Genomic DNA, 25,831 nt, shown 5'->3' with positions numbered 1-25,831 from the left:
GTCAGTCTCAGCTGTCAATCATTATATCTCAGCCCATTTTTATTGCATTAAATAACTTAAATTACAATCCCTTATCAGACACATGAACATTTGAGCTTAGTGTGATAAGAATGACCTGACATGACCAAAATCATCTCTGGGAAAATCTATTTGATGTGAAGGGGTTTTTATTCTTCTTCTTCATGGAGTTAGGGTTAATGACGTTTGCTGCAGCAAGCCACCAGGGGGCGGTGGAGACAGTTTGGCATCACTGTTGGGAGCTGTCTTCCATCTTTATGAACAGTCATGAGTTTGACCCCTTGAAGAGAAGATCTGAGGTAATGTACTTGATTGTGCAGTGTGGGTGTTCCTCAAAGACTGACTCGATACAGTCATGTTGAACAGTGCACCTTCCTATTGATCTATTTGAAATCACTTCTCAATGAAAAGATGCAAATTCAGATGTCTGACAGCAGCATGAGAACAACTAATTTATGAGTTCAGCTTTGTTGTCTGCCAACTAAAACAGGAATAATAAGAGATTCAGCTTAATACTGTCCAAGTGTTTTGTGTGAATAGAGATCATCAGCATACAAAAGCACCATTCTGCTTTGTAAAGTGCCTTGAGATAATGTTTGTTATGATTTGGCACTACACAAATCAAATTGAAACTGAGCTTGCTGCATGTGGATGCACTGCAGTTGCTGACATACATGTGTGTTGAGAAGGTTTAGCACATAAGCTCAAAGTCCCCGTCAGAAGGAATAGAGAAGATTGTCGTTTTCAAATCAGACAGACGGACACTCTGGTGAAAAAACTGGAGTCAGAGGAGTCCTCCGTGCCAAAAACGTTTTTTTTATATGTATTAAAGATCACCCACTACCTGCAGTGCATAGATAGCACAAGCCTTGAAAATTCAGACCAGTTCCTTATTTGGAAGTCCATCTTGTCAAGGGCAGACATTGACAGTGAGGTAAGTCACTGCATCTGCTGTGCCAGTGGGCTTTTGCATAGAAAGTTTGACATTTTAAACACAAATATGAGAACGTAGGGCAGAATTTTGGACTCTGGGCATTAATATTTCATAATTTCTAAAGAAAAGATAATTCTATTGTTTTCTACAGCGTACATAGAGGTGAACTTGGTCATTAGCAGTGCACATTTCGTAGACTCCAAAATGACTACAGAGTAATAATGGCAGAAAAGATGAAGGAGTCACTGATCTGATGCATGTCGAAAGAACCTTTCACTGAACACTGATATGCAATCAAAGCAAAGGTACATTTGGGATTCAGAGCTCTGTTTATTTAGGGTATGTTTGTAGAGAAAATACAACGGATTTCGTATGTATGAGTTGGTTTTAATACAATAACTAAATGACAGACTTGTGTATCTCTATGGAAGAAGACATAACATGAAAAAATATCACAACAATCAGCAGTGAAAAGCCAACAAGAGCCACCAGACCTTGTTCAAATGTTTTCCCTCAAAAAGGTGGTTCACACAAATGCAGAAATTATGATTTATCAACCAATACAATCTCCAACACCGCACACAGTGAGCGGCTTTCATCGGGACTTTTCATTCAGAACAAAATACTTACTCAACACTACAGTTGAGTTGGTCTTTTCAAATGTTTACGTAATTTTCGAAATGCTTTGTAAATAAAACAGAGAACTTTATTGGAGACACATTTTCCTGATATGGGTGAACGAATCATTTAGTAACGCAAGATTGAGAGCGGTTTAAAACCCCATATTAAAATAATTTTACATACTTGTAGCTGTTGACATGTTTGAATACATTACAAAGGGTCCATGCCCTTTTAAAAGCATTTCACTTTTAGTATTCACATTTTTTTCCCATGAGTTTCCCATTTATCTTTTGCATTAAATATTGAGTCACAGTCTCAGTCCTCTGAGACACTTTTAGAAAAAAAAAATCATATCCTAACATTGAGAGTGAAATATACATTGTATTAGACTCTAGTTCCAGTGTCCCTGCTGAGTTAAACATTTGTTAGTTAATGATCACTGCTCCATCTGCAGTTTGGATGCTTTCTCCTATGACACACTCATCCCAAGTTCTTAAACTAAGAAAAAAGACTTTGCACTTATTCACAAACCTCACAAGTGTGGTGGTACTTTGTATTGTCACTCTGGTTTCTGCAGAAGGAGAAGGGTTTTAGGACTGCGGACTAGAATCCTGGTCGGACATCTGAAAATCGGATCCTTGGTGGGGGTGGCGATTGAGAAGATGAGGAGGTTGTTTGGTGCCATTTGATGGCATCACTCAGCTGGAGGGGCTTCCGGAGGTTCCCGGTTCACTGAATCATAAAAAATTAAAATAAAAGAAGTTATACTTTTGTTTTAAAATTTGAGTAATTTATGTCTATAGTCAAATTCTTCATTTTTGCCTTGGACTTTAGTGTGAAGCAATGTTTTAACCTCGTTTAGATATGTGCTGTACAAATAAAGTTATTATTATTATTATGATCTATTGTAATCCAGCATCTAATCTGGTGCAAGTTGAGTGATCGAGACGGAGACCCATTACAGTTTGAAGAGCTAAGAGATGGTGGTCGATGCATGCAGGCAGCAGTTGCATTAGAATGTTTACTAACTTTAATTAAAAAACTAAATCAAAACAACTTATATATACATTTTTCCGAAATGCAAAAACTTTCAATGATTTCAAGAACCCATGGGAACCCTATAATCTAATTGCGTTTCATCAAAATTAAATCAGTTATTCATTCAGATTTTACAAATATCTAAGCTTTGAATACAATATGAACCAACACACAAGATATAAAATAAAACCAATATGAAAATATAGTCTTATACTCAATAGAGGAACATGAGCGTATCATGGTATTTTAGAGAGAGCAGTAAAGAATAACACACAAGTCTTTGTCTGTACCTTCCTCTCGTGCCTTCATGCGGGCGACAAAGTTGTAGCTCTTGTTCCTGCGATAGTTCTCATAAGGGTCATCCAATGACACACCCACACCTTTGTACTGATCCCATTTATCCCTGATATCTCCTCCTTTGATGGGGTCCTGAATGCCCTGTTCTTTTGCCCCCAAACCACCTGAACCACTCCAGCCTATAGCCGACAGGACGACACAAGTGGTACACAGACAGCACAATTTCATCTCATTAAAACATATCAAATATTCTTTGTTGAAAAAATGTATTTGCAGTTCAAATTATCAATTCAATTTTCTTTTAAAAAAGAGCATACCCATTTTCATCAGCAGCTGATGGCCCTTGTTCTCCTCCCCAAGCCTGTTATCTGTTGGCAGTTTGGAGGGAGTACCACCTAGCACTGATGTGGAGCTGTAGAGAGCAGAGGAGGAGGTCATCTACACTTCAGTTAAGAATAAAGTAGTCCTGTATGAAAGCACGGACGTGCAGGGAGGTGGACTTACGGAGGAGAGGAGCTGCGGGATTTGGGGCCACGGCGTTTCTTGCTGGGTGAGCATGAACGGGATTTGGACCTGGAGCGAGAGCGACTCCGAGATGACCTGGATCTACTCCTGGACCTATAGAGAGTCAGGTTAAAGCTTAGTTCCTTAAGTTTGTAATGCTTGTAATGATGATGGAGAAGAAGAAAGTGTGTAGAGGAAAGCTGCCTTTTTGTAGCAGCACATTAACACAGTGGCTTTATCTATACATATTTATATGTCACAGAGGAAAAACAGACTTGAAGGGCTTTGGGTCAGAAATGAAACACAAACCCTTATATAACTTGTGTAGACAGCCCTATTCATTTAAACGAGGGATGTCTGTCACACACACACAGGACATAGATAACTTTATAACACCTCCTATCTGTGTAGATGCACTACTACACTCACTCTGAAAACTCAGATTTCATTTTATGCGCGTTATCATGTCTTCCTGCTGACCTGAATTCAGAGTAAATAAAAAAAAATTTTTAAAAATCAACCAATAAACTATTTCAGCTCTGCTTCTTCCATGTCTGTAGAACAACTGCTTTCTTCTATCATACAACACAAATGGTTGGTCCACCAAACATATTGACAAGATTGCCATTTGTGTTTCTGAGTTCCTCAAGATTTGACAAATCACATCCCGATACATGTTTGCATGATATGTGTTTAAAGACCTGGATCGTGAGTAGGAGCGGGAGCGGCTGCGGGAGCGGGAACGAGATGAGCGGGATCGTGACCTGGAGGACTTAGAAGAGCGAGAGCTGGAGTGAGACGAAGACCTTCCTCTGCTGCGAGAGCGACTCCTAGAACGACTGCCTCCACGAGTACTGGAAAGATTGAGACATACAGTGAGGGAGGGGGGTTTAAAATGTACAAAATAAACATTTGGGTCAGTGTCTCTATCGGCTTAATATGCACCAGTGACATACTCCCCACAAACAGTAAGGAGAAAAGGAGACTTACCTGTTGCGTTTCTCTTGTCCCTTTTTCCTCCTGGCTCTCATCTTGGCCCTAAAGAACTCATACAGGCCGTTCTGCTCCCAGCCTTCACTGGAGGAGGAACAAACCACAACCAGCTGTAATCTCTGTGACCTACAGACATTTCTATCAGATACTAGCAGCTTCACACTGATGCTGTTTGTGGTAACTGCTGCTGCTGCTACAAAACTATTAGCAACTGATACTTGTCAAACCAGTTTGTAATTATATCCTTAACATACAGTAGCTGGAAAGACAGCCTCATTCTGACTGAGCATGGCCAATAAAAGTACTGACAGGGGGATTGGAAGGCCAGCATGGAAGTGTGAAGCTGGTTGGCCTTTCATGTGTAACCCACCACTGATCATCTCTGTAACACATTATACCAACTGTAGATGATTAATCTGACTTGCTAAAGATACCTGCAATTATTTTGTTACTGTAACTTCTGCATACCTGTGTCTGTTCTTAGCCATAGATCATTTGTTCATTATAATTTCAATGCAGGATTGGAAATGATTTTCATAAGCTAAAGTGGCCACTAAGGACAAAGTCCAAGTTTCTACTTTTTTGTTTTAAGTTCATCCCAGCTGACTAATTGCTGTTAACAGACTGAGGTTTGTCAGCCTGTTGAGTTGTTGGAGATGCCTTTCAGCTGCCAATCAGGTAAACTATTGTAATAAAAGTAAAAAACACTTGATGTGTCACACAGAGTTCTGTCTACACTGGTGAATGTTTTCAGCCGTACACAATAAAATGCCCAAATAACATAACAATAAATCGATTGTACATCGCTTCCATTCAGTCAGACAACAGCCACTAAATGACTTAAATTCTGATGTACAGTTTTAATTTCTGTCCAATTTGTCTTGCAGATGTAGTGGAGGTATGTATGTACCTGTTCCGAGGACGATCATGGGATGGAGGACTGTAGAAAGCTTCCACAGCAGCAAGCAGCCGATCACTAGGTGGCATGGGAGGGGGCAGTCGGATGTCTTTAGGGTCCAGAGGTTTATAATCACAGTCCTCAAGCTGAGCAGTGGACAGTAGAAGAGGGATCAGAAGACATTATGGTTTAGCTGCTGTAGGTAAATAAGCCAATGAGCCAATTCTGAACTGTGCTGGAAGTGCATCATTTTTTGGGGGGGGATCATCTCATTCATTATTACAATCTATTAGGCAACTTCTGCTCCAGTATTAAGTAGCAGTCTTCATTCAGACTGTTTCGCAACTCAATTCAAAAGTTTTTTTGTAAACTTCTTCCACAATTTAAATGTTGTTCATTCTGTCAGTCACTGTAGCTGTGCTGGCTCAGTCTTTACCATTGTTCTTCTCTCCTCTTGTAGCAGTCAATTAGTCGGTCTTTGAGCTGAGAAGTTTAACTAACTAAATTCTAAATACTTTTTAATGCTCTTGACTTCACATCAGAAGCAGGTGACTTACCTTTACCAGTGGAGCCATTAGACCAGCTGGTAGATCAAAGTAGGGTACATTTGGCACTAGACTTGGGTCATCTTGCACCGGAGTCTGCCGATGGCGAACGTGTGGAGAATGGCCATTGAAGCCGTGTGGGGGTGGGCCAAAATCTTGGTGCTGGCCTCCACCCCAGGGAGGATGTTCAGCCGCCATGCCTGGGGGAGGGAGCCTCTGATTGGGATGGTGGTGAGGAGGAGGAGGGCCTGGGATGTCTGGCAAACAGGTGGATAATGTTCAAAAACAGGCAGTTTCAAAAATTACTGATATATCACTTTGTGCCTCTGCACTCACCTCCGGGGAACTCTCCCCCGGGGAACTCTCCCCCAGGGAACTCTCCCCCGGGGAACTCTCCCCCGGGGAACTCTCCCTGAGCATAGTCAAAGCGATGTGGGGTGTACGGTGGCCTGTCATAGTGGTGTCTGGGCGGGAAGTCATCCTGCATAAACCGTGGCGGGAAGCGTCCAAAATTGTGTGGAGGTGGAGGGGGCTGGTTGAAAGGAGGTGGCTGCTGGTGGGGAGGGAAGGGCCCTCTGAAATGGGGAGGTCTCTGTAAAAATTAGTTAGACAATACTGTTATTTGTGTAAAGGAACAAAGGGCATCCTTTGCATCCTCTGCAACTGATTCAACTTTAAAACAGGATGTAGTCTCAATTAATAAATATGAAAGATACAGTGAAAACCAATATAAGCATCTAAAAGAAAACATAGCAATGGAAGTAAAACCTGCATGCGTGGAGGAAATGGGGGCTCCCTTTGGCCCCAAGGAGGCTGGTCGGGCTGGTTCCCCCATGGTGGCTGCTGGTCATATGAGTTCCAGGATGGAGGGCCTGGTTCAGACCCACCTGGACCACTCCAGGGACCTCCTTCTCTGGGTGGACCTCCGCTCCAGTTCCCTGGCTCCCTCTGGTCATTCCACATCCCCTCATGGCTGTTCCAGGGCGGGCAAGGAGGTGGAGGCTGGTTTGGGTCAAAAGGTGGCTGGGAAAGGGACAAAAGTCAGGAATGTCATGATTATTGCCTGAGACCAGGGGCAGGACTGAACCCACCTCAGGGGGTTGAGCCTGCTGTAAAATGGACGAAGCAGGAGGTAAGGCTGGGCTCTACTGTATGGTATGGTGTTCTGTAAATGCAAGAAGTGGGGCAGCAATCAGCACTGGAGACAACCTAAAAGCTGCAATCAGCCCCAAAGGAAAATGTATTGGCCAAAATATAGACAATACATTTTTTCTGAAACTCAGGATTAAAATAATGAGGGTGGTCTCTCCATTTTCACAACTAGACAGTTATGTTCTAATTCATTACAATAAATATTCTGTTTGAATAGTGTTGCATTATGGGTTGTTACTTAGTTTTAACGTTACTAGGCTAGGAAGTATTGTCAAGTCAGTTTTAAGAGTTAATCAGCCTTAAAAGAGTTTGGTTACTCCAGTTTACCATGCTGGAGTCTATGAGTACTGCTGTAACATGATCTGTTACAGCAGTAACTGAGATCTATAATGCACGATACACACATGGGTGTTTACCGGCTGGTTGGGGTTCCAGGGGCCCATGTGCTGGGGGTCATACCACGCAGGCTTGTTGGGGGGGATATCTGAGGGTCCACTGGGGTTGCTGGGGTCCTGTGGTCTGGAGGAGGCACCATCAAACTCTCCTGAAGGAGGACCTGACATGGCAGGCTTCACATCCCCTGCACACCACACACACCAAACCATTGAAAACAAACATACATGTACTTACCCAATATAAATGTCATGAACCTATAGAGAAAATGTAATCAATCTACTAATTCCAGAAATCACATAAGGCATGCATGCTGTTAAGGGCTCAAGAAAGTGCAGTTTTGATTTTGGTTCAATTTGGACACGACACATACAATATTATACATTTCCAGTAACAGGCAAGCAGGGTTTATCAGCAATTCCGACTCATCTGTGCAACTGACGATGCTGCTCATGACAAAAGTGTGTTCATGACAACGGCTGCATTAATGAAAGCATTAACAACTGATTCTCCTATTCTGGGTTCTGCATAGTTTACTTGTCGTGGCTCAATTACTGCAGGTCACTTACAGTTTGAGAAAGAAAGCTGACACAAGCAAACAGACCATTCCAAACAGAAGTGTTTAGAACTGGAACTGCACTTGTAAATAATAAATTTGGTTGCATGTATCAGGCTGTGCCTCTGGTTGTGTTCATTAAGCGTCTTCTCACCAGCTTGTGTGGTCATGGGTGGGGCCTTTTCAGGCTCAGTGGGGGTAGCTAGCTGTGCTACAGGAGTAGGCTGTGGTTGCTGCGGTTGCTGGTGCTGCTGCTTCAGGGTGGCAACAAACTCTTCATGCTGTGTTTTCAAAGCCTGGATCTGCTGCTGGAAGGCCAGCTGGATGGGCTGCACCACTGCAGCATACTCTGTTATCAGAGAAGCCTGACAGAGAGAGAAACAGGTGATGTGAGGCTATCACAGTGTTATCAGTGAATATAAATCATTAAGAACTTTGTTTTTCTAAAATTCAGGGCAAACAAAAGCAAAATATTCAAGTACACACTTAGACTGGTGTGACCAGCACAATTTTGGTGAACACAGATAACGGTCCAAAGCAGGTACAGCTCGCACCATGTCAAAGAGAGACTGAATATATGATTACTAAAAGCTTTACAGAATGAGTAAGTGGACATGAGCTCCTGTCTGCCCCTCTAGAAGCACTAGCAGGTGAAACAGAGTAAGAATGCCTGAGGCCTTTGGGTGATTTTACTTTAAAAGTTTATCTGCACCAAAGTGCAAAATTAAAAAAAATACACATTTCAAACAACAAAATATAAAATCTGAATATGCTGTCAATAGATAGCATCTTACACAGCTCCTCCCTCTACATTTATTTGGAACAACAATTCATTAGGTTAAACTGATTACACTTCATATTGGTAAGAATCTAACCTAATTTTTAGCATCACATTTTATATTTTTACATTAAAAATGTAGAAAGCGAGGTGCACCTATGGATGATTTTAGAAAAGGCAACAAAGTAAAGCCATGAGTCTTATTCCACTCACCTGATACTGGCCGAGACCCAGTGCTGGATTCTGGAGCTGCTGAATGGTTTCATCATCAAAGTAGCCATTCTTCTCCCACAGCTGCAGCAACTGGCGAGAAGCAAGTGAATGGGAAGAACCAGAAAAACATGGCTTTAGAATGAGAGATAATCGTTTGAACCAAACAGAGGTACAGATTCTTACAGCTCTCCAGTTCAGTGAACCAGCCACAAAATGAACAGAGAAACTAAGCACTGACTCTCGAACTTTATTCACCAAACAATTTCTGAATGACTATTAAACTTTAGCATTGTATATTTATATACACTGTCCTACTAACATTCAACGACATTCTTGTTATACTTTATACCACTACCCCCTTAACTGACAATGTTTTAAGTTGATGTTAATATGTATTATTTTTTCTGTAATATGTATTTATGTTTCTGGGTTGTGGGGATGTGGTTAGTGTTCCATGATATTTATGTTGCTGTCAGGATTAAAATACTTGTGTCATCCAGAGTGTTAAAGATGTTGAAAACAGACAATATCCGGTTTACCCGAGTGATCTTCTGCTGCTTCTCTTCTTCCACTGCCAGGAAGCTGGTGCAGTAGATGGGAACCACAACTTTCTGCAGTGCTGCCAACAAATCCTTCTGCTGCTTCCTCTGGCTGGAAGGACAGATTAAAACACATCACGTTACTTCTCATAAAATCTTCCTATATAATACTTTTTTCTTTAATGCCCAAATAAGATTTTTAGTTGGTCAATTTCTGAGTTATGTTTTCACTTAATCAACTGATCATTCATTTAATGAAATGTGAAGAAATTATGAAAAATTATGACAGTCTTCCAGAGCCCAAGCTAACGTCTTTGATAAGTTTAAAATAATGTATAACAGATTAAAAGCAGCTAAGATGTAGAGTGGAGAAACTGCATTAAAATACTATGTAGACCATATTTGCTTGATATTTGATTTTTAAAATTCAGATTAAAGATGTTGCGGTTTAATTTTTTCAAGTTAGACCATTTCCACATTGATACATTCTTAATAGAGGAACCATTGTGTAAATGATATTTTACATATTAAACACCAGCAGTTCCATTGCACCTCTTATAAAGGTAAAATACATATTCCATTTATAGGAATCATATAAAAAATATTTGATCAGATATTAGTTAATTAATTAGCAGTGGGTACATGCTATACCAAAAGTCCATGTCTGTTCAGTGTTTGAGACTATAGAGACAGTAGGTGTATTTTATATTTCTTGTCCTATCCATGCATGTCTCATATTTAGACAACCTGTTAGTGCAGGTCAAATTAGGGCTATATAACACTCCCAAGCAGGGAAATGACCTTATTATTCTGATGTATATGTAAAGTAGACCACATGTTTTTATGTATGTATTTAGGTGTTTGTACCAGTGATGGAGAACGTCATTGGTTAAGTAGATGAGATGTAGGCGGAGCTCAAAATGTGCCCCATCAGCAATGATGCGGTTACTGAGATGCGATGTCATCAGTTCACAGTGCTGTGGAGTCTTGGCGTTGTTGAACATCCAGTTCTTACCAGCCTGGGAAAAATACAAACACATGAGTAAGACATAACATCTTTCATTTTAGGGATCTAATAAACAAATTAATAAATATTTATTGCAGGCTTACAGAGATAGCATCTTTGGTGCAGGTGTCTATGATGGGCTGTAACAAGTTGTCAAACTCTGTGATGTCCAACTGAGACTCCAGCAGCAGTTTTTGGGTTTGCTGCTCCATGGCCAGAGCAATGGCTGCAGTCACTTGCTCCTGCATTGTGAGAGGCAGATACAAAAACATTTGAAAATACTTTTACCCTTCCTTCTTTAGACTGCACCTGTTCTCATGATGTTTCCAACACTATAACAGGATGAAGACTAAACAGAAAAAGATGCCAAACAAGGAACCTGTTTATAGAGATTAAATTAAATAAAACTAAAACCTACCACACCATAATTAAATGTGGCTGTATCTTTGCTATGCCTCTGAGCAAACATATGATGATGTTATTTAGAACATTTATTTTTTATCAAACTCAAGGAAAACCATTATCCTAAACAATTGGGGCATCTTAGCCCTTGCTCTTTTTTTTTAAGCAAGTATAGGATGGTTGAATAAAACTTTTTTCTTTTCTTTTTTAAAATCAAACAAACAACCAAACCTTTACACAATTAAATGTGAATGTGAAATCTGAATCTGAACCCATCGGCAGAAGCAGTGTTGAGCCAGTTCACACTTAAAAAGAATGAGTTCCAAGTTCAGTTCATGCAGATGAAAATGAACTAGTTCACGTTCATAGTTCATTATTTATTATTTACGATTTAGGTGACAAACATACGGTCATGTGTTTAGTTATGAATCGATGGTGTCGGATCATGTCTGCGTGTCGCTCCGCTCATTTTTCACACTGAGTCCTGACTGTGAGCGTCACGTCTCGTGTTGTACTGAGCACAAAATGTTGACGACTCATTTTCATGGAGTTTAAATGCAGCCTCATAAACTGATGAGTGTTTATTATTATTTATAAGTGAGAGCAGAGTGGAGGAGGACACAGAAACTCCTTTTTTTTAATATGTGGGTTTGGTCATACCTGTAGCTTTTCGCATGATCTCATTTATTTAATTATTAATCTATGGTGTCGGATTGGTCACTTTAACAATGATGTCCTGGCTGTGCGCATCACAGTACGTCTTGAATGTTGGACTTTTTTCACTGTCTTTAAATACGCATCTCGTAAACTTTAGAGCGAATCAAACAAACACAAAGTAAATTTCAAGTCCTGTACGTGTCCTAATAACTTGTGGTGGGGGAGTGAGGAGGGAGGACATGCAGCAGGGTAATACGGCACGGTACAAAATGGACGTAGCGGAAACCAAGTTTTTTTTTGTATTAACCAATTTAACTGACATGAGCTCGATTAAGTTGGTAAGACGTTATAAATGTCTCTGTTTCAATACATTTTTGCTTATTTGTCTAGCCCTAATAAATATATATATTTATATAATCCTCTGCAAATGCAAATTTTGACACAACGCCTGGTTCAATTCCAGTCAATGTTATGACTAGAGCACTAAATAACATTGTACAATATTTTGAGGCACTTTCCATTGTGAGATCATACCATAATTAGCTCCACCTGACCTGGTGAAGGAAGATTTCTAATTAATGGGGTTACGTAATTACAAATGTGCTAATGTAGGACGACCATGTAGGGGAAGCAAAAAAAGTATAAAACCCTGGGTTTAGGCAGTTAGATTTGCATTCACAACTGCTTTAAAACACTGCATTACTTCAACCTAAGAAACATAACCAAGAAAGAAAACTACTCTATAGCCTCTTTTTCACTGGTCAAAAAACCCACTAACACTCTTTTGTTTGCAATGGGAATGATCACTATCAGCATTCACTCATGGGCCAAATGACTCTTTAGTAGACACTGGTTATATACGGCTCAGACTCCTATCGGCCCAGATATCAACAAAACAGCGAGGTGACAGAGCTGTCGGTGCACTCGCGATGTTGAACATCACGCACCGGGGGAACAAAAACTGAGAGGCAAACTCTTGTATTGGCAATGGAAAAGGAGTCAGCCACCTTTTCTAGCGGGTTTACCTATATTTAAAAATCCCATGTATACCTGCTAATTTTGGTGTAAAAGGTATAAAGGAGGCAACAGGCCCCCAAGATGGGACAGCTATAGCAGCTAGCAATCCTCTCTGAATTCCTTTTAATTGTGTCAAACTTTGGTATCTGAACAGTTTTTTTCAAAGTGCCATTGGCGTCTCCTCAGCAATGTATAATTACAGATTGTGCGTGTCTAAATCAGGTCATAAACCAAAGCTCTTGTTGGTTAGATAAAGAAGGCAGTTAGGCTGAGTCGATGGAGATGTATGATTAGAACCCTGCACTCTTTACCATCAATGTGAGGGCCTGGTTGTCATATTATAGATTTTCATTTCATTTTCACATGACTCCTCTGTGTACTTTTACACATCACGAAAGGAAATCCAAGAAAGGGCATATTTCTTTAGAGGACAAACAATAATAAGCCAACAAATAGGATAAGTAAATAATTCCTGAGGTGTCCTCTTTGCCAGGTGCATTAGTTTCTTCCTTGCTCTGTACCTGTCTGAGCGTGTGCAGATGCTGCTCCTGCTGCTGCAGATTCCACTGACTCTGCTGGATTAGCTCATCGATAGCCGGTGCAGCAGGTTGAAGGATAGGAGGTGGAGCAATCATCGCCATCGGTGGAGGAGGGATATCAGCCACCTCTTTGGCACCTGGGTTGTACAAATCTGCAAAAACAGCAGCAGGAAAACAGCAGGCATTGAGATGCAGAGTCCAAATGGGAAAAATGTATTCCATAAAGCGTATATACAAGGCAGATACTGTGTTGTTTGTTTACACTGAACTATATCAATCATACTACCCTGTTCAGGTCAAATTATATATAACAGCATTAATACAGCAAGAAAATTAAACATCCCAGAAACAAAGCAAAAGAGGGAACAAAGTTTAAAAGGCATGCAACCAGCATTCACATGACCAATATCATTATCTCTAACCCAGTGGCAGCAGAACCAACTGCTGTTTATAGGAAACATGTTGGCATCTCCAAAACCCCAAAATCACAAGCGCAACCGTTTTCAAATATTACTCAAGTAACTCAACTTAAGGCAGACAACCCGATGAGATGGGATTACTTTTTCAAAAGGACAGAAATATTTTACAACCAACTAAAGAGTTATTGAACAAAGCTCAGAGTCATTAAAAAGTTATTACAATTTAACATATATATCCCAGATAGTAATTACTGATCAAACACTGAATCCACATATCTAAAATAATTAACTATGACAGAGTGTTAGTTTGACAGCATTGTGACATGGCAGTAACAGTGTAACTCAGCCCTGATTGACTGGTGACCTGTCTTGGGGGTACCCCGGCTTCAGCCCCTGTGACACTAAAAGTATAAGTGGAATAGATAGTGAAAAACTCAATGAGTTAATTAATTAATTTCTGAACTTACTCAATATTTAAAAACCTTTACAACCTTATTTCACTGTCATCAGTGAAGTATAACTTATGACTTCAATCAGTTATATATGTTCTGTTGTAGCTACTCAACTATGAGTTTATGTTGGTGCGCAGAAAAATCATTCCACATCCAAATCTGGAAGTGCAATGGTACAGCCCAGAGAATAGCGCTGTCATAGCAGAAGCATTAACATACAAGCAGCCTTAACAACAAGGCCTCATTCAAAGACAAGTCAACCGGCTCCTCCCCCTTATGTCTGTCAGCACCCTGAAATCCTCAGATGGAGGAATAAGCTCTAACAAGAGCAAGAAGATATGTTTGCATTATCTTCAGTCAAACTTCAAAACAACTGTGGAAAACAAAGAGAATAACAAAATACCAACATGAAAAATGCAACAGAAATCAAACTAAAAAGCTCTCAAGCACAGGTGTGATAATGTCCAGTAAAAAAAGTGCAAAATACAAAATGTAATTTTCCAACTGGAAATCTTTTGAATTGATCTGACAAATCTGGCTCCAAATAAATACCTTCAGATTTATACTCCTCTCCATCGTGGGTAGAGGGATCTAAGTGGAGAAAAGCAAACTTTAATGCATTTTAGTGGTATTATACAAGTGACAGAAGAACTCCATGCAAACCTGCCCAGCACTGGGCTTTTATTACCACATGACCATCATTCAATGACTAAAGCCTCACTGTGGGTGCTGTGAGAGAACCTCACTACCTCTACAGAAGCAACCAGTAGCATGTACACGCCGAAGAGTTAAAACTATGAGTAAATACAAATACATTTTAAGTACTGGCAGATACAGCGGGTACGTTTCTGTTTGGATCGAGCCACTAAAGGCCATGTGAATTATGTGCTTGATCCTCTTGTTTTTTTGGGATGGGATACGTTGTTTACATGTTGCAATGTGATGCTTATTTCTATCCACACAAGGGCTGACTCATGGTCTGTCCGAATGAAATATGTACTGTTTGACCACATCGCAAATCAAAACCTGACTGATAATATTGCCCACATTGGAAGCTGGAGCGAAAGGCTAGCTAAGAGAGTGGAGATATGATACTAGGGCTGGATGAAAAGTAAATAAATAGAATTTCTTACAATTACAATCATGATCTTAAAATCCTGAGACTGACTTTTGCATGTGTACACTTTCTCAGTAAACTTTCAAATAGCTGCACTAAATGTTGAGTGTATTTAGGTGGATCAGTAAGCTTTGACGAATCAGAGTTATCACAATGTGCACAAAAGGCTTACGTTACGTTAAACACTAATGTTGATGACAGCTACCTGTATGAGCTGCCTGGAATCACAACATAAACTCAAACTGTGACATGAAAAATAAAAGTGTTTGTGGATCAACCACAGTTCACAGTGACTCAGGATCAGCTGACTATCGATCCACGTCTATGAGAGACAGACTCAAGACCACAGATTTGAACTGGCGATGAGATGTGAGCTAAAGCTCATAAAAAGGTCCATTTAAACAAACATCATCCACATCAATATGTTTACATCCATCCAGGCAAGTGTTTAAGCTTCGTAACAGAAATCATTTCCGTCCATACTCACACATCAGAGAACACATATTACATTACCATTCATGTACACTGGGCCGGTGCATTAAATCTCACACTTGAATATTTACACTTTTAACTGGCTCAGGTAATGTGATGTATATATATAGTTCCTTTAAAGGTCCAGTCTGTAAATTTAATAAAAGGAATCTATTGGCAAAAATTGAATATAAATAATCCTAGTGATGGTTTCACGGCTGTGTAATCATCTAAGTGGTACGAATTATTTACCCTAGAATGAGCCCTTTATATTTAAATACTTAATATTTACATCTGGAGCAAGTCCTCTCTACGGAGGCCGTCATAAAAAATGTGATGACAACTGAAGGCTACTACGTTGGATGAGGGGTATTCAGCTGCAGCATGCAACTTCACCACTAGGTGTCACTCAATTCTTAACACTGAAACTTTAACATGCCAATTGAATTATTTAGAGAAATAATTCTAAATTGCATAAAGAAATTGCATTGTTAACTTACATATTCAGTAAATATATTTGATGAGATATTAGTGGCATCTCCTGGCATCTGCTCGTTCTTATAGTTGGAATGACTTGGTTAAGAAGATACAGTGTGTGTTTAAAAGCTTGTATAAGAACTTATATATTTATATTTCTCTGCTTCTGCTCTTCGCACGAGGAAACACTATTTATCAGATGTTCATTTCTCAGATACAGTAAGTTCTCTTGAGTACAAGGTACATTCAGCTCTGTTCTGCTTGTGTCTATCATGACAGGTGCATGCAGACACACATCACATTCAGTGCAGATAATGCACGATACACATGACCAAATAATATATGAAATGTTGAAGGAAATACCCCATTTACTGGTTTTACTTTCCTGTGAATATTAATTTATCTGGATTCCACATGATTTGGTACCCTGTGTTAACAACCTATTTTGAAAACCGGAAGCAGTCAAAACAATTCAGTTTCAAGAACTTTTTCTATATTGACTTAGGAAAAAGGGCCCTTCCTTCATGATGTACTGTATGTCGGGTTATATCTGATTATCTGATCTATTTCAATTCATCCACAGTACTTAATCAAACTGATTCATAAACAATACTAAAATCTGTTATTTCCATTGAACTTTAGGAGTGAAGGTGGCCTATGAGGTGGAAGGAGATACATTTCTATTAGCTGATAATCAAACAGCAGTAGGTCTAGGAGATAGTGTGATAAACTTGATTTAGCTTGACATTTATGTTTGAGCTGTACTCTACTGCTTTTAATTAAAGAACTTCAGGTGCTGGCAGATACAGGTACATTTTCAAATTGGATTCAGTCATGAAAAACCATGTGAAATATCACAGGGTTTATCATTTTAGTCTGCTTTGTTTGCGATATGGTTATAACATGTGGTAGTACATGTATATTTATGTGCCTCAGTGAATGGACCCAGACATATTCAAGGGCACAGAATCTTTAACAGCAGACATATTTATGTCCTGTTGCAGTATACATGGTATGTATACATTTGATTAGAACCAAGAACTGTGTCTAAATGAAATTCACTATGTAACTATGAAACTGACCATTTTCTGATTTGAATAATGAAAAATCTGATCAAAGAATAATGTTGAGCTCCATGTGGATTTGCTTGGAAAACAAGACCAATAATCGAGAGGCAGTTTGTAATCACACTGTACTCTACTGTAAGACACAGTTAACATGTCAGGAGTCATTAGCAGCTCCCGTCTGCTATAAGTAAGCACACTGAGGGAAGTAAGTGTGAGATAGTACAGTATTTGCTTGACAAGGATACTACTCAGTCAGGCTTTGGATATAAACACAAAAGAAAAATCCCCTCCCAGAAAACTAACGATCACTATGATGCATGAGTGTTCAATCAACAGTTTCTCTCATAAACAGGAAATAATGCTGCACTGTTTATCTCTATAAGGGTGTTCGAATGGGGTTTCATCTCTTGATTATGTTAAGCTCCATGAGAACTTAATTTCTTCTATTGTTTTTCATTCTTTTACCCAAGGTGTATGTAGTACTGAAGAAGTGCTACTATATTCCTAATGAGTTTAACATTCCACCATCACACAACTATCTATGTGCAAATCCTCATTTTTGGTAGGCTGTCCTTTTAACTACATACGCTGTTGTTGCTCCATGGCAAGCTTGCATCTGTAGTAGCTGAAGTATTCTCCACCAAAGAGGAAGGAGAATTTTGGGTTGTCTTTCTGTTTCTCCATCGTCATCTTTTCGAACTCTGGCCCATTGCGAGAGACAAACTGGGCTAGTTTGTCAATCACATTCCTCAGCTCTTGATCTGAAAGAGAGAAAAAAAAGAAAAACATATGGTCAGAGCTGGGACAGCCGATCGGTCAAAAAGTGATGACGAGCAAATAATGAAAGAGAGGAAGATTCATGTTGAGACACACTCAAAGCATTAATTGTAGTGACAGTTTAAGGTCAATTTTCTGACATAATTATTCAACGTCTCTTTTGATGGTGTTGCATCAAAGACTTTACCAATCTAAATGAAAGCAGTATCCCATCCCCTCAAGCTACAAAGTGTCCTCTTTAGGCAGCTGTACGTAAATCTACAACAAGAAGGAACATCAATATATGCAAACAGAAGTAATAATAAAAGTTTAGAATTTTTATCCACATTCAAACTAAGTAAGGAAATATGTCACTTCTGGCTACTCTCTGTGCTTGGATTAAGAAACGCCATTGAATCTGGTTACCAGCGTTCTTTATTCCTTCTGTATTGAGCAGATACCAATCAAAAGACTGTTACCAGGGTATTTATCATTAAAAGGGGGAAAAAACAGGAGATGATTTTAATCATCATTGTTTGCTTTTAATCTCGAGAGCCCACATACTACTGTTACTACATATACACTAGTATCGACTGTGTACAGCCATCTAACTTGTTGTGTATGAATGAAGTGTGTTGTTTAAATTCATCCTAATCCATATTCGGCACCGGAAACCGCTGTTTTAACACATTACACTGACTGTTGGATACGTGAATTGAGTGTCATACGTAAATAAGACCCATCTTTATGTGAGGTACATGACTCACGTTGCCTCCATATCTGATTTATCGAGAGTTTCATAATCGCACTAAATTAGAAAATAAAAGAGTAAAGGAGAGAAATCACAACATATCTTTGGCCGTCAGTTTAACTAGAAAAGCCATAGAAGCACCAGCATGTTAGCCAGCTGTTACTGTTTTATTGTCACATTACAGTTCAAAGTGCTGGAGAGCACAGGTGAACACAAGAACCTGTTTGAGATTAACAGTGAGCCACTGGTGTTACTGGAGTTAGCTGAAATGCTAAATGAAGCGGTTAGCTGTGTTGGTAACATGGTTGCTAGCTAACGTTCAATGGAAAGCCCACCGCTGCACCGTGACCGCTCACCTTCGGGGGCAGTGGGGATGTCCATGATTGACTCGTGTTCCTGCGAACCCGCCGGACATAAATGTTCGGTCCCGATACCAGTCAGCAAGTTCTGTGTTTGGACAAATGGTTTGTAAAATTTTCAGGGAAAAACACACACTTCAGTTAGCACTATGCCGTACACCGGAAGAGATAAGATATACAGAAACAGCGACACGACACAAAGCGATGTAAGCCGCCCACAGCGCCACCTGCGGTCAGGCGGGGGATGTATGTTTTCTTTTACTCTCCAGATCAAATAAATATTTAGTCTTTGTACAGAATCGTCTGTTAACATTTTTAAATCACACCCTGCACTAGGGCAGCGAGCAGCACTGTGCGGGCCCGAGCATTTGCGACAATCGGGCCGTTGATACACAACATGGGTCAAAAGTGACCTGGCTCAGTTTTTATTTGCTATATCTTTGCAGTGAATGGATTTCATCATTCAGTATTTCAAGTATTCCCCAATTAACTTAACTCACAAATCCTTGTTTTAATTTTTCCTTTGTTACTTTTGAATAAAAATAATTTTTCATTAGTACCTTTCTAATGCACAACATGGGTCACAAATGACCCGAATTCATTTCTTGTGTTATTTCATGCATTAGTGTTTCTTTGCTATATATATGAAAAAAAGTATTCATTAAATATCTTGTTTTTGATTACCACAAACACTTATTTTCCTGTTTCCTTTCTTACTTTATGAACACACGTAAATTTTGTATACAGTATGTATTCACTAGGGCAGTGGTTCTCAACCTTTTTTCAGTGATGTACCCCCTGTGAAATATTTTTTCAGCCAAGTACCCCCTAACCAGCGCAAAGTATTTTTGGTTGAAAAAAAGATGTAATACACAGCGCTGTGCCATCAGTGTCTGATTTATTAAACACTTATATTTTATTGAATATTTATTAAATAACTATTTTTAAAGGATTTTTGAATGGATGCTAATTTTAAATATATATTTTTTAAATCTCACGTACCCCCTGGAGTACCTTCACGTACCCCAGGGGTACTAGTACCCCCATTTGAAAACCACTGCACTAGGGAACACCTACAATTAATTTCACACAGCTGCTTTTGCACATCTAATGCAATCCATTACTAGTAAGAAAGAGAAATATGTACAATACTAACTATCTGTTAACTAGCTAGCTTCTGTTCTGGCCCTAGTTATGGTTATCAACAAAATAAGATAAGATAATAACATAAAATATTGCACACACCACTAGGCAATTACATATTATTATTTGTCCCACTACCTGTAAGAAAGTATACTATTTAAAAATATTTTCATTTTTGTGTATATGGTGTGACTGTAGGAAAGGTCATCAAATGTCAGGCAAAAAAAAGACATTTAGGGTATTTTTACTGCTGTCAAATGTCACAAAGGGTCATATTTGACCCAAACACTATGTGAGGGGTTAACTGGCAAATTGTGGTACTAAGGACTAAAAAGGATTATTTTACACACACAGAAAAAGGCAACTTCAAGTGTTTTAAAGAGTTTTAAACATATAATTTAAATACTATTAAATAACATTATTCATAAAATATTATTATTATTTTAAATGTAAATCAAATGTAGTCATGAAAATATCTTCATGAGTTAGAGTAAAACAAAAAGTATTTACTAAAATAAATGATTGTGAAAACTTCCTTCATCAGTTGGTGTTTTCATCACCATAGCAACCAGATGCTAAGGTTTGACTTTGAAGCTGATTTTGATTGACAGAGTAATTCCATCATAATTCCACTGGGGCTGGGACAACAGGACCAATCTGATTGGACACCTTCCACAGGAGACCTCTGATTGGCTGTTGTCTTTTTGACTCTGCCTTTAATGCTGTTAAAGTTGAAGACAGTTTGTTATTGCACTCTGACCTTGTGTGAGGTAAGTCATGTCTCCCTCTCTTGAACTCTGTATTTATCCAGTATGTTAACCTCTACAATTCAGGCTCATAATTAAAGTTTGAAATGATGCTACTGTAAAATATAAAGCTGCTGCTGTTAAATGTTGATAATGTGCTGGTTTCTGTGCTGGTTGTTTATTAAATGTATTTATTCAAATGAGTCTTGTGTTTTCTGCTGCTTATATTGATTCCTGTGGTATTCTTGTCATTTAATGTTGCTATTGAAATGAATGAGTGATACGTGATAGCATGATGCTAACTCTAACTACAGTATTTAAGGCAAAGTCAAAAAGACAACAGCTGTCACTGCCAATCAAATTCAGATTAAAATTCAAATGGAAGCATCTGGTTGCCATGGTGACTGATGAGGGAAGTTTTGCCTCTCTCTCTCTCTCTCTCTCTCTCTCTCTCTCTCTCTCTCTCTCTCTCTCAAACCAGCCATCTCTCTGTGTGTCTCTCTCTCTGTGCCAATTATTTTATATTGAATGTCTGTCAATAGATCAATTTCACCTAAATCTTAAACACTATTTCATGTTGTCACCTGCAGACAACCGTTTTTTGCCGCCAAGATCCAGACGAGAGCAGAATATTTTTTGCGAGAACAAATCCTCGACAACTACTATTCGACAAGGAGTCAACAACCAACCGAACAGACGAGAGGAAACTGTGAATCAACTCTTTGAACTCGAGTTTCTTCCGTGCTTAATCAAGAAGAACTTCTTGTCTCCGTTGTGAAATATGCAACAACAAGACACTGTGACGAGCCTCAAAGCCGAACTCATCCGAGCCATGGATGAGATAAAGGCTCTCAAAGATGGAACCTCGTCTCTGAAGGAGCAGCTGAGAGAAAAGGATGGTCTCGTGAAAAAAGAGACCAGGAAACGATGTAATCGCTTCAGAGCCTACATGGACTGCCTGTTCGAGCTCACTGAGTGTCAGGCCAAGTGTGGGAGACTGGAGGCAAGTCTGCACCAGGAGCCACCTCAGCCCGAGACGAGCTGGAGCAGAGAGGTGGAGGTGGAGAAGGAGAACCAGGTTCTGAAGGAGGAGGTCGACCTGCTGAAGGTCGGACAGAGGAGGCTTGAAGATGAGCTGATACACAAGAACCAGCTAATCGTGAGTGCTACTAAGGAAAAAAGACCAACACTTACATTGACTGCCTGGCCGTGCTCACGGCTAAAGAAAAGGACCTGAAGAAGAGTCGGGCAGAGACGCTCGAAGTGAAGCTGCAGCAGACTCGATCTGAGAGACTGAGCTGCAGAGAGGTGGAGGCAGAGACGAGCTGGATTAGAGAGGAGGAGGTGGACAAGGAGAACCAGGCTCTGAAGGATCAGGTCAACCTGCTGAAGGTCGGACAGAGGAAGCTGGAGGTGAAGCTGCAGCAGACTCGATCTTTAAAAAGCTCAGTGAGAGAGAGAACGAGCTGAAGTTTGTTGAGAGGATGTGGAGGAGAGAGGAGCAGCAGCTGGGGACAGTGAAGGTCTAAAACAAAGACAAACTCCTGAACCAGCAGACATTGTACAAAGAAGAGAGGGATGTGTAGATAAAAGTTTGTCCAAAATATTATAATTATGTAAATATTGTAAATATGTTTAATCTTGTAAATAAATATAACAAGTAAGGTAACATCTACCTGTGTATGTCTTTCTGAATATAGATACAGGATTCATGGCTCTGATCAATTAACACAGTGTTGGAGTTAAACACATCAGGGTGAATGGTTTAGTGTGCTACTGTTCACAACAACACAACACAGCAACACAAGACAAACAATGTTTCTTACATTCTTTACAATTGGTTTTATTTATATATTAATTATGACAATAATACAATAATAATAACAAAGATACACCTTTTACACTGTCGATTTTCTCATATCATCGGATTTACCAGCCATTTAATACCAACCTTCATTGAAAACAAATTCAATTAAAAGCCCTCAAAAAGCCAATTCATTTGCCTGAAAAAATAAATAAATAATAATAATAATAATAATTAAAGCCCTCAAAAAGCCAATTCATTTGCCTGAAAAAAAAATTATAATGACAAAAAATAATAATAAAAAGATATTATTATTATAATTATAATAATAATAATAATGGGCCCGAGCATATGCTTTGGTGAGAATTTGAGCATGGCTAGGCCCTGAAAAAGCCCCAAAAGGGAAATACAAATCCTTCGAAATACAATAGGGCCAAGCATATGGCACCATCATCATCATATATCACAACATCACATATCACAGCCTTCTCAGCAGCTGCCACAGCTCTGAGACAGGTTTGAAGTCCAGCTTCCTTTGTTTTTGGTTGTAGCCTTTGATTCATGGTCCATGTATGTCCGAGATACAGAACCTCATGTTTTGATGGCGTGTAATCAAACCTTGACGCCACGCCACGGTCACACCGTCTGACGAAAAATCGATCTTTGAGGTTGTTTTTATCTCCATCTTGTTTAGATGACACTCATCTCAATTTGAAGTTGATCTGATGAAAGCCCTGGGACAAGTTCGTCAAAGTAAAAATGTGAAAAATGTGAAAAATGTGAAAAATGGCCACTAAATGGCCACTAAATGGCCACTAAATGCAAAATGGCGGGCTTCCTGTTGTGTTTTTCAAATTGCACCTCGAGACTTTTTTGTTTGTCTGGTCATGATACACCTGTGTATCGATTTTTGTGAAGATCGGTCAATGTGAACGCGTTCCAGGGGGCACGGGGGGCGCTGTTGAGCCATTTTGCCACGCCCATTTAAAATTACTCCAGAATACGTACATTTTCACCACTTTCTAATTTTCTGCAAACTTTGGTAACGATTTGAGCATGTTAAAGCCCTCAAAAAGCCAATTAATTTGCCTGAAGAAAATAGGGCCTCACTGTCTCACTGTCTCCCACTCTGTTCGGTGATCGGGCCCTAATAAGATTTATGTAATTAGGGCCCGAGCACCGACGGTGGGAGGCCCTATTGTATTTCGAAGGATTTGTATTTCCCTTTTGGGGCTTTTTCAGGGCCTAGACATGTTCAAATTGTTATCAAAGTTTGCAGAGAATTCAAAACCCCAAAAAGTAATTGTATTCTGGAGTAATTTGAAATGGGCGTGGAAAAATGGCTCAACAGCGCCATCTAAGGAAAACCCCCTCAGTTAGCTTTCACCGATCTTCACAAAAATCGTAGCCCAGGTGTATCATGACCAGACAAACAAAAAAGGTCAGAGGTGCAATTGGAAAAAAGCAACAGGAAGCCCGCCATTTTGACTTTAGTGGCCATATTGGCCATATTCCACATTTTTACTTTGATGTACTTGTCCCAGGGCTTTCATCTGATCAACTTCATATGGAGATGCCTGTCATCACAACAAGACGGAGATAAAAACTAACTCAAAGATCGATTTTTCATCAAACGGTGTGACCGTGGCATGGTGTCAAAGTTTGATTACACGCCATCAAAACACGAGGTTCTGTATCTCGGACATACATGGTCCAATCGAGTCCAAACTAGACATGTAAGACAAGTGTGCCGGCCTGATGACATCTACATAGAAATCATGACTTAAAATCACAGCGCCCCCTGGTGGCTACAGGAAGTGACATGTTTTATACTTTGATGAACTGCTCCTGGCTGCTTTACAATAAACAGCTCAAATGAGCTCAGTCAAGTCATTGGACCATGGTCAGAATCGTGACATTTCCTCAAACCGTGTAAACATTGAGGTGCGGCGAAGGATCATCCTTCGCCAAAGGAGACGATGTTGGCATAACTCCAGTGTGCATAGTCCTATCACTACCAAACTTCTGTCTCATGATTATAGTCCAAGCCTGAACAGCTCTATGTGTCAATATTTCCTCAGTGTCATAGCGCCACCTTCTGATTCGCCATGAAACAGGAAGTACTTTGTAAATCCACTCTGCATTATCCAACCGGCTCCGAACTACTGACCTATGATCACAATCCTGACCTGAACACATCCATATATTAATATTAGTTCAGGGTCATAGCGCCACCTACTGATCAGTGTGAAAATTAAGTTGTTGTAACATTGTCCAATTGACACAAAATTGCTCACGCTACATCAGAGCCCCTACTTGAAGAGATATATTAGTCTGTAGGTAATAATAGTGATGGCGCCACCTACTGGCAACAGGAAGTAAGCTTTGTTTTACAACTACCATTCGATTTCCATAAAATGTTCAAAGTGTGATGTGCAATTGATAGCGTGGACCGTAATGAGCAATTAGCAGGCAAGGATCGACATCGCGGGACGGACGCAGGAAGTGAAGCGTTTGTCCTTGCCGCAGTGCGCAAAACACAGAGACGTGCGCTTGGTCATTGATCGCTCTCTCCACCAACCGCAACAGGCTTCGAAATGCCTGTGCTCGGGCCCGTTAGTGCTACAATGTAGCCCTAGTTATTATTATTCAGGGAAAAGAAGGGGCTTTTTGAGGGCTTCAACATTCTCAAAAATATTCTAAAGTTTGCAGTAAATTAGAAAGTGGTGAAAATGTACGTATTCTGGAGTGATTTGAAATGGGCGTGGCAAAATGGCTCACCAGCGCCCCCTGGAACGCAGCCCCTAGGTTTCCCTTTGACCGATCTTCACAAAAATCGTAGCCCAGGTGTATCGTGACCAGTCATACAAAAAAGTCTCAAGGGGCATTACGAAAAACACAACAGGAAGCCCGCCATTTTGCATTTAGTGGCCATTTTGGCCATATTCCAAATTTTTACTTTGACGAACTTGTCCCAGGGCTTTCATCTGATCAACTTCAAATTGAGATGAGTGTCATCACAACAAGATGGAGATAAAAACTAACTCAAAGATCGATTTGTCATCACACGGTGTGACCGTGGCGTGGCATCAAAGTTTGATTACACGCCATCAAAACACGAGGTTCTGTATCTCGGACATACAAGGTCCAATCGACTCCAAACTAGACA

At 39.8% G+C, this 25,831-nt stretch overlaps 1 protein-coding gene across 4 annotated transcripts; it reads right to left on the bottom strand.

Moving 5' to 3' along the window:
- Positions 1-1,262: 1,262 nt before the first annotated feature.
- LOC118121311 (calcium homeostasis endoplasmic reticulum protein) lies at positions 1,263-19,138 on the bottom strand. 4 transcript variants are annotated; one of them, XM_035177096.2, is made up of 20 exons: positions 18,967-19,138; positions 17,691-17,864; positions 14,524-14,562; positions 13,083-13,252; positions 10,590-10,727; positions 10,347-10,498; positions 9,480-9,591; positions 8,941-9,030; positions 8,104-8,314; positions 7,405-7,580; positions 6,617-6,871; positions 6,185-6,440; positions 5,861-6,105; positions 5,316-5,449; positions 4,403-4,489; positions 4,114-4,266; positions 3,413-3,526; positions 3,226-3,320; positions 2,902-3,087; positions 1,263-2,305 (listed from the first exon to the last, which is right to left on the bottom strand). In XM_035177096.2, exons 1-20 carry the CDS (start codon positions 18,989-18,991, stop codon positions 2,268-2,270), a joined length of 2,850 nt encoding a protein of 949 aa, XP_035032987.1. In that variant the 5' UTR covers positions 18,992-19,138; the 3' UTR covers positions 1,263-2,267. The 4 variants fall into 4 exon arrangements, with proteins under 4 accessions (XP_035032987.1, XP_035032988.1, XP_035032989.1 ...); XM_035177097.2 differs by having other exon boundaries at positions 7,417-7,580; XM_035177098.2 differs by lacking the exon at positions 14,524-14,562.
- Between the last annotated feature and the right edge of the window lie 6,693 nt (positions 19,139-25,831).

This window comes from Hippoglossus stenolepis, chromosome 14, assembly GCF_022539355.2.
Source record: "Hippoglossus stenolepis isolate QCI-W04-F060 chromosome 14, HSTE1.2, whole genome shotgun sequence".
Classification (NCBI taxonomy): Eukaryota; Metazoa; Chordata; class Actinopteri; order Pleuronectiformes; family Pleuronectidae; genus Hippoglossus; species Hippoglossus stenolepis.
The sequence above is the reverse complement of the archived record's forward strand: the minus strand, read 5'-3'. Positions and strand labels throughout refer to the sequence as shown.